The sequence below is a fragment of the Girardinichthys multiradiatus genome, chromosome 8 (genome assembly GCF_021462225.1).
Source record: "Girardinichthys multiradiatus isolate DD_20200921_A chromosome 8, DD_fGirMul_XY1, whole genome shotgun sequence".
NCBI lineage: Eukaryota > Metazoa > Chordata > Actinopteri > Cyprinodontiformes > Goodeidae > Girardinichthys > Girardinichthys multiradiatus.
The window spans coordinates 7,707,439-7,722,616 of record NC_061801.1 but is presented as its reverse complement, the minus strand read 5'-3'; the positions used below and the strand labels follow the sequence as shown (position 1 = coordinate 7,722,616).

The following is a 15,178-nucleotide window of genomic DNA, read 5'->3' as shown; positions in this document are numbered from 1 at the left end:
AACTGACTCTTTCCGGTCTTTACAGCGTATCTCCGAAGTTTCCCACCCAGGCTGACAAGCATCTCCGTGAGGACATCAGCACCATAATCCGCTTCTATGCCAGCATCCTGTCAGACAAGAAGTACCTGGCAGCGTGCCAGCTGGTCGCACCTGGTGAGCTTGGTACTACCTCAGCCCCGAGCACTCTCTCTGCTGGGATATTCGGATCGCTTATCGTGTCCAGCACTACTCCGATATCTATCTTAAGTAAGGCTAAAGCAGTGGAGCTCGGGCTGCACTGCAGCAGGGGCATGCTGTCATGTGTGTCAGATTTGACACAGCTTCTCCTCACAGTGCTGTCTCAGTCTAAATTTCCCTACCTTCATTACTCTGATTCTCAAAATCTTTTTTTTTCTTCTTCTTTCATTTAAATTAGACTTTTTACGCAGCTGTGAGGAAAAGCACAAATTTGGCATCAGCGTCATGATGCATGAATATTCATCAGCCCACCCGTCTGCCCCTGTCCTCGACCTGATCAATTTGGTCTCAAAAGAAGAAACCAAATCCTAAAAAGTGTTTTGTTTTTTGTTTTTTATTCTTCCATCTCAGAAAATCCCGTCCACTTCATTCCCGATGATCCAGAAACAGACATTGTTTCCTTCTCATACACATCAAACTGCTTCAGGTAGATTAGACCTCTAATACCAGAACCTGGGTCAAATTTCTACAATTTCTGACCCAGGATCAGTGGATTAGGGCAACTACTACCTCCATTTACAATCCAATACCCCGTTTCCAAACGCATGACCATCACAGCAGAAGAAGACTAAAGCAACACAACTCATCTCGCTTTCCAAACAAACTCTCATCATCGACTATGCTGTTTATGTATTTTCATTGTTAAAAAGTTTTTATGTCATATAAAGAAGATGTATCCATAACTCTTAAATGTATTCACATTTTGTCACATCAAACCTTTTCAAAGTATTGTATATAAAGAAAAAGAACCTTTAATAAAATACACCGAGGTTTGCGGTTGTAATGTAACAAAATGTGAATTAGTACAAGAGTTAGGAACACTTCTGCTTACTTACTGGTTTTACAAGCTAAGCTACATGATATGTGGTAGATTCAACCTGTGGTCAAACAGAATGCTGCTTTGGCTTCGTTCGTTCCTGATTCTGTTCATCTGTGAACAGATAATCAGGACCCATCCTTAAACAGTCTGTCAGTGATGAATGCCGCCGACCTGAGGGGTAATGTGGACTCCAGCTCACGATCCCAGCAGAGCGTCCAGGGATGGATCAACACGTACCCTCTGTCCAGTGGGATGTCCACCACATCTAAGAAGTCAGGTAGGATGTTATCATACACATGGACTGGAAGAGGACAGGTAAGAGAATATATTCTGCATTTTTATGTGACCCAGACAAATAACAGATGGTGTAATCCAGGACATGTAACTGTGAAGTGTCATCTCTGCAGTCCAGATATTGAACTGTTGGCAGTAAGTTTTCGTCCATATTATTTACCCAGAGAGTTCACCAGTGTTATTTTGGCAACGGTTTACGTTCCACCTTTAGCTGTTCCAACACTGCATGTGATGCCATCAGCTCAGTTGTTGCTAAGCTACAGACACAAAACCCCAATGCTTTTGTGGAAATATCTGGTGATTTTAACCATGCTTCACCCTCTGCTACACTTCCAACATTTCAACAGTTTGACAGCTGCTCTATCAGAGAAAACAAAACGTTGGATTTGTTTTATGTAAATGTCAAGGACTCATACATCTCTACAGCAAGACCTCCTCTAGGCAAATCAGATCACAATCTTGTTTTTATCTGTTTGAAATATAAGCCCCTTGTTCAGAGACAACCTGTAATAAAGAGGACTGTGAGAAAATGGTCACAGGAAGCTGAAGAAGCCCTGCAAGGTTGCTTTGAGGCTACAGACTGGGATACACTGTGCCAGCCACATGGAGAGGACATCAATGCCATGACTGAGTGTGTAACCAACTATATAAACTTCTGTGTGGATAACATCATCCCCACCAGAACCGTGAGATGCTTCCCCAATAACAAACCTTGGATCACCAGTGACCTGAAGGACCTGCTTAACGTGAAAAAAAGAGCCTTCAGAGAGGGAGACAGAGAATTATTGAGGAGTTTACAGAAGCAACTTAAAGTCAAGATAAGAGACAGCAAGGAGGTGTACAAGAAGAAGCTGGAGAGCAAGCTCCAGCAAAACAATATCAGAGATGTGTGGACAGGGATGAAGAAGATCACAGGCTTCAAGCAGAAGGATGATCAGACCGATGGAGGTCTGGACAGTGCCAATGAACTGAACACATTCTTCAATAGGTTCAGTTCAGAAACAAGCTTCACATCCTCCTCTCCTGCTCACAGCCAAACAGACATTCCATCTTCCTTTGACCCACAGGACCCACAGCTGTCCAGTAACACCTCACATTTTTATCTTCCACCACAGCCCTTCCACCTGCTTCTACATGTTTGCCTTCAACCATATCAGAAGATGCTGATGCTTCCTTTGCTTCCCCCTTCCACCTGTGTGTCTCAAGAAGTCAGGCGAAGATGCAACTGGAGAGACTGAATCGGAATAAGGCTGCAGGTCCAGATCATGTCAGCCCTAGAGTCCTGAAGGCCTGTGGAGAGCAGCTCTGTGGGATTCTGCAGGACCTCTCCAACCTTAGCCTGGACCAGAAGAAGGTTCTGGTGTTGTGGAAGACCTCCTGTCTTGTTCCGGTACCAAAGAAAACTCACCCATCAGTCCTCAATGACTATAGACCTGTTGCCCTGACATCTCACATCATGAAGGTCCTAGAGAGACTCCTGTTGGCCCACCTGAGTAAGCAAACAATAAACTATCAGGACCCCCTTCAGTTTGCTTATCGCTGTGGAGTTGGAGTTGAAGATGCCATCATACACCTGCTTCAACAAACCCACTGTCATCTGGACAAAGCCAGTAGCACTGTGAGGATCATGTTCTTTGATTTCTTCAGTACATTTAATACAATCCAACCTGATTTGCTTTGTCAGAAACTCCAGAAGACTCAGGTGGAGGCCTCAACAATCTCCTGGATCAAAGACTACCTGACAAACAGACCACAGTTTGTGAGACTGAAGGGTTGTGAGTCTAACCAGGTAGTCAGCAGCACAGGAGCACCACAGGGGACTGTACTTTCACCATTCCTTTTCACTCTGTACACCTCAGACTTCCGGTACAAGACAGACTCCTGTCATCTGCAGAAATACTCGGATGATTCTGCAGTCGTGGGGTGGATCAGAGATGGACAAGAAGCTGAGTACAGGAAGGTGGTGGACCGCTTTGTGGCATGGTGTGGAAACAATCATCTCATCTTGAACGTGACTAAAACAAAGGAGATTATTGTAGATTTTAAGAGAAACAGAAATAGAGCAAACACTATTTACATCATGAAAATAGGTGGAGGTGGTGGAGGAGTATAAATACCACAGTGTTCACCTGGACAACAGACTAGAGTGGAGATGCAACTGTGAAGCCATCTACAAGAAGGGACAGAGCAGACTGTACTTCTTGAGGAAGCTTAGGTCCTTCAGTGTTTGCAACAAGATGCTGCAGATCTTTTATAAGTCTGTTGTGGAGAGTATCATCTCTTCTGCCATCATCTGCTGGGGAAGCAGCATCAGAGCCAGGGACTTAAAAAAGCTCAACAAGCTGATAAAGAAGGTTCTGGTTCTGTTCTGGGGACTCCTCTGGAACCTCTGGAGATCATTGTGCAAAGAAGGATTCTTCATAAAATGAAGAACATTATGGGCATCATCCTCTTCATGAGACTGTCCTACAACAACAGTGTCTTCAGTCAGAGGCTTCTTCAGATCTGCTGTAAAACAGAGCGCTACAGGAGATCCTTCCTGCCCACATAATCAGCATCTACAACAGCTCTTTAAAGCAGCCTGCATAATATGAGCTACAAAATTTAACTTCCCTTTGGGATTAATAAAGTATTTTTGAATTGAATTAAATCCTCAATTTTTAATAAGTGGATTTGCCAACTAACTCTAACTCTAACTTAAAGCTGACATGGAATGAAGGAGGGTGTGGCCTAAGGAGATCAACACTGTATATTAAAGTTTGCATAATTGTTGGGCAGCTTCTATTAGGTAAAATCGTCCAAGACTGAGTTTTAACCAACTGAAAAGTCAAATATTATGGATGCAGCTCAATTAAAATTGCCAACACTGTGGAGCGTGAACACGAAACCATCGTATGATTTGTTGCAAATAATTAATGGGGTCGTAAGAAATATGTTGAGAGAAGTAATGCAAATTAAAAGCCAAAGAATCAAGTAGGACACTACTGGGAACCCATTCTTCTCCAATGCAGTTCTCTGTGAAACGGCCTTTGAGGCTGAGGAACACAAAACCCGACCACCACTGAACAAGACACATAAGCTGAAACACCAGGACTTTCCTAAAATAATCTGAAAACAGATTTTTCAAAGGTTTTTATGGACCAACTAGATGAGGGTGACTTGACAGACCTGATGAAATGGCCCGTGGCTTGATTCATAACGTGCATGGAGCTCCACTTTGACTTGGCAAGGTGGAGGTTGGGTGCTGGTTTGAGCTGGTATTATTTAAGATGAGCTAGTTGGACCTTTTCCAGTCAAAGAGAGGCTCAAGATCAACTCCCAAACCTACTGACGGTTTTTAGAAGACACTTTCTTCAAGCAGAGGAAATGCTTGCATCATTTTAAGAATTCAATGCTTTTTATGCATCGAGGTAGTCCACTGTGTGGTTAGCCAGTAAAGGCCTTAAAGGTCACATGGCTCCATTCATCCCACGATCGAAACCCTAATGAGAACGTGTGAGCACTTCTTAAACTGTTTTTAAAAAAGCCAGATTTAAAAAAATGCCTTAGACAAGAATAAATGCAAACCTTACCTAAGAATTAAAGCTAAATCTGAATTGATCTCAGCATGTGTGGCGTGATGTGAGGATTACTTTAGACCAACATGAAGAAGTTGTTGCTGCTTGGTCCATCTTAATTTAATAACCATATGTCAGTCTTGATCTTCTTATGACAAGTTTTGAGCAGTTGCTTTAAGTTCACCTGTTTAAAGCAGAGAAAATAAAAAAAAAGAACATTTTGATCTGAGTGACTTTTACAGCATCCTGTTTGTAAATGATTGATGAGGTGACAAAAAATAAATCTTTACCTGTAGGATAAATAGTATCAGATTTGTTATTTATACACTAGTTCATGGTTCTGAGACAATAAAACATGAATCCTTCTTAAATGTAAGACTTGACAGCATTACATGTTTCCCTGGGTTCTTAGCAAGAACCGAAAAAAAACCTAAATGTACTTGGAGGTTTAACTTCATGCACCTCTCCTTTTTTTAAGGCACGTCTAAAAAGAGTAACAGAGGAACACAGCTTCACAAGTACTACATGAAACGGCGGACTCTGTTGCTGGCGCTGTTGGTGAGTTCAGACGACTGTGTTGACTGCATTGGCTCATACAGCTTCTATACTCGCTCTTCTCTTCTTCTCTCTTTATGCAGGCCAGTGAGATTGAGCGTCTGACAACGTGGTACAACCCCCTCTCCACTCAGGAGTTGGCCATTGCCACTGAGCAATCAGTGGAGACCAGCATCGCCAACTGGAGGTCCAAGTACATCAGTTTGACAGAAAAACAGTGGAAGGATAACGTCAATCTGGCCTGGAGCATCGCACCTTACCTGGCTATGCAACTTCCTACAAGGTGGAGATTTTATAATCAGTAAAACAAGATGAGATCATTATAACGTGAAGCTTTGTGGGGTTAGAAAAGCAAAAACATGTTTAACGTTAGACCTAAAAGCAAGAAAATCTATCTTTGCTTGGTATATTACACACACGAGATCTTCCTTTGCAGCCTCTCCTGTTTGGTTAGCTTGTTGTAGTTTAATGCTTTAGATTCAGTGACAGATAACATGCTACTCAGCATTGGGGAGACAGTTTGCTGACTCTGATGGTCTGCTTTACTTGATATTTTAGTTAACCTTAGACAGGCTGGTTTTAATGAGTCTACTAAAATTGCATTTCAAATGCCCAAGGGGATTTTAAAATCCTCCTTCCACACATCCTCAGGGTCCCTTATCCAAACTTGGTGTAAGGGTAAGAAGTCCAGGAGGAAAACCAGACATCCTGCTATGTAGTGATGTTCTTCATCTCATTCATCAGCTACAGGGGATAAAGGGGAAAACTAAAGGGTCCAGATTTATGAAACGCCCAACAAGACCCTAGCTGAGGAGCAGCCGCTCTACTCCAGAATCCACCCAGAACACGGGCCTACTTACCCTGAGCTGAGCCCAGTCTATGGACAGGGTTCCTACACAGTCTGGGAAAGTCTGGAATTTGATTGGAGTATGTTGTGGGTCTGGACAAGTAGGAAAAGAGGAAATAGAATATGGAATTCTTTCTTTCTTGCTTTTTCCCTTGTTCACCTTGTTCTGTCCTTTCTTCTATCATTTTTTCCTTCTTCCCTCTTGTATTTTCCTTTTGTCCATCCTTCATTCCTATGTCCTGCATTTCTTCCTTCTTTGTCGTACCCCCCTCCATCCTTGTGTCCTTCCTTTCTTCTTTCCTTCCATCATAAATCCTTCCATCTGTATTTTTTGCAAGTTTAAACCCCGTACACTCTACCCTAAATGAATTGTGAACCTCTGCTGTATATATTTTGAAATGGTTGTAAAGAATTGAGAACTCATATGAAACTTTTCCCATGAAAAATGTGTAGGAACCCTGTATGCATCAACCTAATATAATCCATACTGTATGTATCCAGGATCTCGTTCTTCTGGTCACGATCCACTTATAACGCTTGTGGGTGAGTGTTGGAACATAGACGGACTGTTCAATCGAGAGCTCAGCTTTTTGACTTTGTTCTTGTTTTATTACTGCAGACGAAGCTCTGGTTTGTCTGTCTATCGCACACTTTATTCCACCGTCACAAAAGCATCAGCGTCATTAAAGTCCGCTGTTTGAGGCAGAGACTTGCCCCTAAACAATAGTTCATACCTAGAAACACCGAGCAGAATTTTATCCAATGTCTCCTGTAACTGGACATTTACTCCACTTTTCATATCGTCTCATTTCGAGAAGAAATCATTTTACAGTCTTTTGTTAAGAATAAAAAAATCACGATTTCTTTTTTTTTTACATTTTATTTATTTAGAATCCCATTTCTGACAATTTGATTTGTTCTTTACAAATACGTGTGTTTGAATAAAAGAACCACCACGATGTGTACCTAACAAACCAAAATGGTTGTTCCACACAGACCTCTTTCAGGCTGTTAACTGTAAAATATACTTGGCTTTAGAAAATCTTTTAACATTAAAAGAATCCATAAAGTGAAGAAGAGTGGACCAAACAAAGGTAGCGTGACGTTATTTAAAAAGGAGTAATGCAGTCATCAACATGGTTTTGGTTTAGAGTTCTGCTCGATCTGGACTCAATTGTCAAATTTCTATTTTGAAAGTGAAACAAACAAACAATGAAAAATATCAATAACTTAAAGTTGGATCATCTGAATAGATAGTTGTGTTTGGTGCTCCCCTGTGGTCACCACAGTTTCCGCTCCAAGCTAAATAATCCTCACTTTATGAGTTTCTCCTGCGTGTTCCACTTTTTGGTGTCCAGGTTTAAAAATGATGCTATTGTTGCCGAAGTGACAAGACTGGTGAGATTGGACCCTGGAGCAGTCAGCGATGTACCCGAAGCCGTTAAGGTATAAATTATGTCTGGATCTAAAATAAAATTGGGCTTGTAAATGTCTGGGCCTTAACATGGACATTTTCTTCCCCTTTGTCATCAGTTCTTGGTGACGTGGCACACTATCGATGCCGATTCTCCTGAGCTGAGTCACATCTTGTGTTGGGCTCCAGCTGACCCGCCCACCGGACTGTCCTACTTCAGCAGCATGTACCCCCCTCATCCTCTGACTGCACAGTATGGAGTTAAAGTGCTGCGCTCCTTTCCTCCTGTAGGTCATTCAGCTGGGAATTCTTGAATCCAACAAATTTTGAGAAAGATCCTTTTTATTTATAGCAAAACATTTTCTTATCTTCGTAGGACGCCATTTTGTTCTACATTCCTCAGATTGTGCAAGCGCTTCGTTATGATAAGGTAAGCACAAACTTTGATGAGTATCTTCTAAACCACCAAAGATCAGTTGTATTAACTTTTCACTCTGATCAGATGGGTTACGTGAGGGAGTACATCCTGTGGGCGGCACAGAAATCTCAGCTTCTTGCTCATCAGTTCATCTGGAACATGAAGACAAACATCTTCATGGATGAGGAGGGACACCAGAAAGACCGTGAGTCATTATGCTTACCTGAAGCAGCTGATTACTCCTATCAAGTGCTCATGGGTTTGTCCATGCAGCTGACATCGGGGAGCTGCTGGAGCAGATGGTGGAGGAGATCATAGGTTCTCTGTCCGGCCCGGCCAAAGATTTCTACCAAAGAGAGTTTGACTTCTTTAATAAGATCACCAACGTGTCCGCCATCATCAAGTGAGTGCTCCTCTGCCCTTCTGGTCTAAAGTGACCAGGACATGGTTATGAAGCTAAGATTGTTCTGTTTTTTTTCTTATTTCTCAGGCCTGTTCCAAAGGGAGAGGAGAGGAAACGAGCTTGTCTCAAAGCCTTGTCGGACATCAAAGTGCAGCCAGGTATCCTGCTGTTCACAACGAGCTCTCAGGGGAAGACTGAAAACTTTTCATGTTTATCTAGACAAAATAAATCTCTCTATAAATCCTATTCAGGTAGGTTTGGAAATACAAAATTATATGAAGGCCTTCAATCTTAACTGTAAAGCATTTGTGAGAAACACCTTTGCACCCTTGGTTTTACCTTGTCCAACAAGCCAAAAACAACCCAACCTCACCCAAAAAGCCCAGGAGGGGGCGACAAATGAATTAGCTGTCTCACACTGGAGGAGCAGAAGGAAACCCGTGAACATAAACTAGAGCAGTTATCTCCATACATTGCCTAATGTTGTCTGCTGGATGCCGGATTAGGATGTTGCGGTGACGGTAAGCTGAGGATGTAGGGGTGGGTACATACACAACAACAAGGAGGAGAGATGTAAAGACAGGAAGAACCATCCAGTCTTTGAAAATGGTTTCAAAATTAGATATGGACAGCCAGCATGTCACTAAGGGTACACTGGAAAAAAAACAAAAAACAATTCACTTGGATTTAGAAAATCACAATATATAAATTTGTTTTATTTGTCTAATAATACTAAAAATAATAGATTAATAATTCATAACATTAAACACTGTTTAAAAGAGTTTACTGCAGGTATTTAAACCTTTTAGGTTAGGAAACCTTTGTATGAAAGCTAATATCTCAATCTGGTTCAGCCAATTACTTCTAAATGTGATTTTGCATATTTTTGTGGCTAATTTCTATGAATTCTAGTAGTACAGTGTGCGCTTAATGGAAGTGTGTTTTCAGCACACTTAAATGCTAAAGGAATCATTATTTTCATTTCATCTGCTGTACCTTTTAATGGATGTGGGACATATTGTTGTTTGTACCTCATTTCTTATTCGTGTCCTAAATGCTCAAAGAAAACCTCTTATTAGCTCTGGTTTCCTCTGCCTTATTGTTAGTATTGCGATGCGAACTGCAGCCTGTCGCTTTTGTATTGAATATTAATAGCTAATGTCAAGAAAATCGTTGTTCTTCTGTTTCCAGGCTGTTACCTGCCCAGTAATCCAGAAGCTATAGTGCTGGACATTGACTACAAGTCTGGAACCCCCATGCAGAGGTAATTACTTCTTATGTTTTTTTGAGGAGTTTTCATTAGCCGCGTGTCCTCCTGTGTGTATTCCATCTGTGTGTGTGTGTGTGTTTTCAGTGCTGCCAAGGCACCCTATCTGGCCAAATTTAAGGTGAAGCGCTGTGGGGTGACTGAACTGGAGAGGGAGGGTCTTCGCTGTCCGTCAGACTCTGTCGAGGATGGAGAAGACAACCCAGATGGATCAGGCAGGGTTTGTTGGCAGGCGGCCATCTTTAAAGTGGGAGACGACTGCAGACAGGTGCTCCTCTCTTTTCATCTGACTACATACACTTACAAGATATCGTTGGTGGCTGACGTTTGTTGTGACCATTTTGTGATGCTCTCCATTCTTTAGGACATGCTTGCTCTGCAGATTATTGGGCTTTTTAAGAACATCTTTCAGCTGGTGGGTCTGGATCTGTTCGTCTTTCCATACAGAGTGGTGGCCACGGCGCCAGGGGTAATGTCCTCTTAGCTCTAAGTCTCACCTCAATTAAGTTCAATTCTGCAGTCTAGATATAATTGTACTTTAAAAAACCTGAATAATAATAATACCATATATTAGGCATGCACGATATATCAGCATTAACGTATAGGTATGGGTTCAGACTAGGCTCATTGGTCAGATTATAAGCACCATTTGAAAATAACAACCATTAAGCAGTTATTATACATATTCTCCATTAAGCTCATGTTCCTGTATTGAAAATGTTTTTTTTTTTTATTGGTCTGACGTAATATTTTAATCTTAAATGCAATGTTTTAATCAGCCGCTGGCAGAAATTCATCATAATTGACAGAAATAAAGGGTTGAAAACATCCGTCTATGTGGAATTAATCTGTATGATGTGTTTCACTTAAAGAATTCAGTTAATTCAATTAATGAGCTTTTCAATAATATTCTAATTTATTGAATATGACTGTACATTGTATATAATATTCATCACCCATTACAGTAATATTAATATCAGTATCAACCCAAATTCTCTTTACTTATAAATATTAAAAGGCTCCATTGTTCATCCCACTGAATAATAGTGAGGATGAAGAAGCTTCCCTGAGCCTAGATTTTTATTTGGTTGATCTTCCTGTCCTCAGTGTGGAGTAATTGAATGCATCCCAGACTGCAAATCCAGAGACCAGCTTGGTCGTCAGACAGACTTCGGGATGTACGATTATTTCCGTAACCAATACGGTGATGAATCCACCCTCGCCTTCCAGAAGGTCTGGACCTCTACTCTACCCTCTGTTTTGTGTGTTTACTTTTATTATAAAAATGCTAACATTTTCTCAGATTGCTTTAAACAATAATAGAAATAGACTCCATGGGAAAGAATCTTGCATAAATCCTCTGTTGTGCATTGACATGCTCATGTAGTACATTTCCACTCTTTTATTTCCCCCTATAATTTCCAGCATTGTTTAATCTGTCACCACATATACAAATAACGCCATGCTTATTATTTATTTTATAATTTTGCCACATTAGCACCAGAAAACTTGTGTATTTTGTGGGGAAATTATGATAGGCTAACACAAGGCAGTGCATTATTGTTAAGGGGAATAGGAGTGGTATTGGGTTTTTTATACTTGTTCACAAATAAAATGTGAAAGTTGTGGTGTACATTTGCAGTCATCTCCCCTTACTCAATACTTTGTAGAACCCCTTTTAGCCGCCAGCTTTGCATATCCAGAGTTTTTGGCTTATTCTTTGCAAAAATAGCTCAAACTCAGTCAGATTGAATGAAGAGGATCCATTTTCAGGGCGTGTCACAGGATCTTATTTGATTGAAGTCTGGTCTTTGACTAGACAATTGTAACACATGGATGTGCTTTGATCTAAGCCATTCCATTGTAGCTTTGGCTGTATGTTTAGGGCCGTTGTCCTGCTGGACGGTGAACCTCCACCGCAGTCTACTCTTCTGCAGCCTCTCACAGATTGACTTCTTTTTAGCTCCATTTGTCTTCCTATGAACTCTGACCAGGTTCCCTGTCCCCACTGTAGAAAAACATCTCCTTAGCATGATGCTGCCACCTCTATGTCTCACTGTGGGGATGGTGGACTTTGATTTTGGTCTCATCTGAACAAAAGCCCTTCTTACATGAATTGTGGTAAACCTTCAACAGAACTTCTTATGGCAATCCTTTTAACAGCGACTAGCCACTCTTCCACTAAGGCCAAATATGCTGAGTGCACAACTAATAATTGTTTTGTCAACAGATTCTTCCACTTAACATGCTGCTGTAACAATCAGCGCACTGGATTTTCTTTGAGGTTTTAGAGCAAAAGGGGCTGAATAGACATGCATGCCACGCTTGTCGGATTTTTATTTGTAGATCATTTTAATCGCCAGGTGTCATTTTTTTTCTTCCACGTCACAAATATGCGCTGCTGTGTTGGTCTTTTCCATAAAATCCCAATAGAAGACACTAAAATGTGTGGTTCTAATTTTAACAATGTATAAAGGGATTCCGGAGGAGTTTGTACTTTGTCTTCAGCAACAAGGAACATAACATTATCTTCTAATAAAATGAAATTATTTAAGATAGCATGAGTTACTGTATAGTCAGAAGTTAATAATAAATGTGACCAAACTACTCCTTGAGTTGCAGTTGTAATGTTTTTTGTTTTGATTCTTGTTCATTTTTGAAAGATGCTGTTAATTTAACCTAACAAACCTCCAGTTCAGCTCACAGTCATCATGCTGTCCTCTCCTTCCTACAGGCTCGGTACAACTTCATCCGCAGTATGGCCGCCTACAGCCTCCTGCTGTTCCTGCTGCAGATCAAAGACAGACACAATGGCAACATCATGTTGGATAGCAAGGGTCACTTAATCCACATAGGTATGGTGGACACTTAGGGCATCCTGAGAAACTCTTTAGAGGTCCTTTTCCAAAGCAGTTGCTTCTAAAAATGTTGCTTTTTGTTCTCTCCAGATTTCGGCTTCATGTTCGAAAGCTCCCCAGGTGGTAACCTGGGCTGGGAGCCGGACATCAAGCTGACGGATGAGATGGTGATGATCATGGGAGGCAAAATGGAGGCCACTCCTTTTAAATGGTTCATGGAGATGTGTGTCAGAGGATATCTGGCTGTGCGGTAAGAACATTTCTGCTAATATCTTGTTGTCCTCTATCAGCTTGGCTTTAGCAGATATTTATTATCTTTTGTTTCCTTTTTATTTTTTCTGTCTTCACAGACCTTACATGGACGCAGTGGTTTCCCTGGTGACCCTCATGCTGGACACGGGACTGCCATGTTTCAGAGGACAAACCATCAAACTTCTTAAGTAAGGGCAAGAAGAGGAGATTTGAATATGCAAAACACACACCGATGCCAGTGCTCTGACTGCGGTCTACACTGGGTTTTTACAGCCATATGTATTAAGGCCATTTTGAGTTTTGATGTTTGTAGGCTGTGATTTTGAACACTTCAGGCTTCATTTGGATAATTTTAGTACCTGATAAAGGCCAGATTAATACACTAAAACTGTGTAATTAACAGAGGATGTACTTTATTTTTACCATGACTGTATAAATCATCCTTGTGAAGCTTGGGGTCAAATCAAGGCTTAAATCAAACTTTTTTCGCTAGCTTGCGTTACAATGTAAATTTGTTTACTGCTGTGATGGACTGCTCAGGGTGAACTCTGCCATGATTGACCCAATCAGATTCTAGTTATAGTAGCAATCTAAAAACATAAATAAGTATAAGAAGAGTATAAATAAGAGTCAGGAATCAACTGAACAAAACTTTACCTGAACTTCCTTAAACAAATATGACTTTAACACACATTGGTGAATAAAAACAAGATTTTTTATATTTCTCTCTTTTTTTTAAATAGTTGTAGTGATGCTTTTCCCATATGTATTGTGTTCTAAGTAAAGCTGTTTATTTAAAAATGTTGCTGTAAATTTGTGGAGAATGGCTTTGCCTCTTAAATGGTGGATCATTTCCTGTAACAATTTATAAGGCTACTTCATCGTTTTTAGCATCACAAATATTACATGTCCTTTTCTACCCCACCTCAAAAGTATCTAAACAATTCTGAAGAGAAATTCCTCTTTGTCTTTCTAATTTGCACACTTCATCGAAAGGAATGAGGGGAAATTTATAAAGTTTTATTTATTCTCTGAATCACATTATTCGTGTTTCCGAGGGTTTTTAATCTAATCTTTTAGTTCAAACCTAAATGATCATATTGAACACAGCCACTAGTAGAATCAATAGTTAATAATCTCATTTAGATATTTCATTCATGGATAAAATGAAGAAACATGAAATAACCCAAAACAAATCAACATGCTCATAATTTGACATTCTAAATAAATCTGAGGGAGATTTTGGAAGAAAACATGGCAACAGTACCTAATACTGGGCCGGAGGCTGTTTCTTTTCTCGGAACCAACTTGGCTTTCTGCTCCAGGTTGTCAGATCTCGGGATTAATGGCCTCGGCTTCAACATCAGTTCTGCTCTAGAAAGTCACACTAAGGCTGGGAGACTGTTGTTTCTGTGGTACAGTCTGGACATCTAGGTGGTTCCTCTCTCTGGATTCAGAACCAAATTCTAACCAATTCGGATCAGGGGGAAAAACTGTATCTTGTAGGATAAGTCGGGCTTTGGTCTCTACCTCAGATGCACAAAGACAAAACTAACAAAGGCTTGCAGGAAGATTAGACTATGAACTAAAACCAAAACAAAGTTACAGTAAGTAAAAAAAAATCCTTTGCATTTGGACATGGTTTATTGGTCTAATGATCATCTTCTGCAGGACAACAGATTATTTCAGCTCAACCTCATGTCAGCATTCAGGCCTGTTGTATAGTCTGCGAAAAGGTCCGATTCATGAGCATTTCTAACGCTGAATGACCATGCCGTGGTTTTAAATCTAAATCATTAATTTAACAGGACTGTTATTTAGGTTTGTACAGAGGTGAATATGCTTGTTTTTATTCAGCTGTTTTGGTCTGACAATAGAAGATCAAAACATTCAAAGATGTTGTGGCCTATTATTCCATAGTTGTTCCTTTCTTTCTCTCTCAGGGGACGTTTTAACCCACAGATGAGTGAAAAAGAAGCAGCAGCATTCATGATAAAAGTCATCCAGAGTTGTTTCCTCAGTAGCAGGTGAGAAAAACATCAGTATTGTCCCTCTGTGTCCAGCTAAGGCCGCTGTCCCCCGACAGAACAGACGAATGGACCGTGAGCCTATTAGGGAAACCGGTCAGGTGTTTATACAAATAAAATCCGCATCTTTATATTCCTTAAGTTATTTGATTACTCTTCGCTTTTACATGTAATGCTAAAGAATATTGCCTGTTCTGTTCGTTACAATGACAACCTTCCCTCATCAGCT

At 40.6% G+C, this 15,178-nt stretch overlaps 1 protein-coding gene across 2 annotated transcripts in view; it reads left to right on the top strand.

The window, feature by feature from the left end:
- Window positions 1-15,178, top strand: part of pi4kaa (phosphatidylinositol 4-kinase, catalytic, alpha a) — a 52,380-nt gene that overhangs the window by 36,071 nt on the left and 1,131 nt on the right. The window contains exons 36-53 of one of the 2 annotated variants that reach the window (XM_047373061.1): window positions 26-153; window positions 1,179-1,334; window positions 5,387-5,466; window positions 5,547-5,746; window positions 7,669-7,756; window positions 7,844-8,011; window positions 8,101-8,154; window positions 8,227-8,347; window positions 8,416-8,545; window positions 8,633-8,703; window positions 9,737-9,809; window positions 9,900-10,080; window positions 10,177-10,281; window positions 10,920-11,045; window positions 12,547-12,667; window positions 12,761-12,920; window positions 13,021-13,110; window positions 14,866-14,949. In XM_047373061.1, the coding sequence (XP_047229017.1) occupies window positions 26-153; window positions 1,179-1,334; window positions 5,387-5,466; window positions 5,547-5,746; window positions 7,669-7,756; window positions 7,844-8,011; window positions 8,101-8,154; window positions 8,227-8,347; window positions 8,416-8,545; window positions 8,633-8,703; window positions 9,737-9,809; window positions 9,900-10,080; window positions 10,177-10,281; window positions 10,920-11,045; window positions 12,547-12,667; window positions 12,761-12,920; window positions 13,021-13,110; window positions 14,866-14,949 (2,136 nt within the window). Of the gene's footprint in view, window positions 1-25; window positions 247-1,178; window positions 1,335-5,386; window positions 5,467-5,546; window positions 5,747-7,668; window positions 7,757-7,843; window positions 8,012-8,100; window positions 8,155-8,226; window positions 8,348-8,415; window positions 8,546-8,632; window positions 8,704-9,736; window positions 9,810-9,899; window positions 10,081-10,176; window positions 10,282-10,919; window positions 11,046-12,546; window positions 12,668-12,760; window positions 12,921-13,020; window positions 13,111-14,865; window positions 14,950-15,178 lie in introns of both variants that reach the window. The other variant, XM_047373060.1, reaches the window with a different exon arrangement.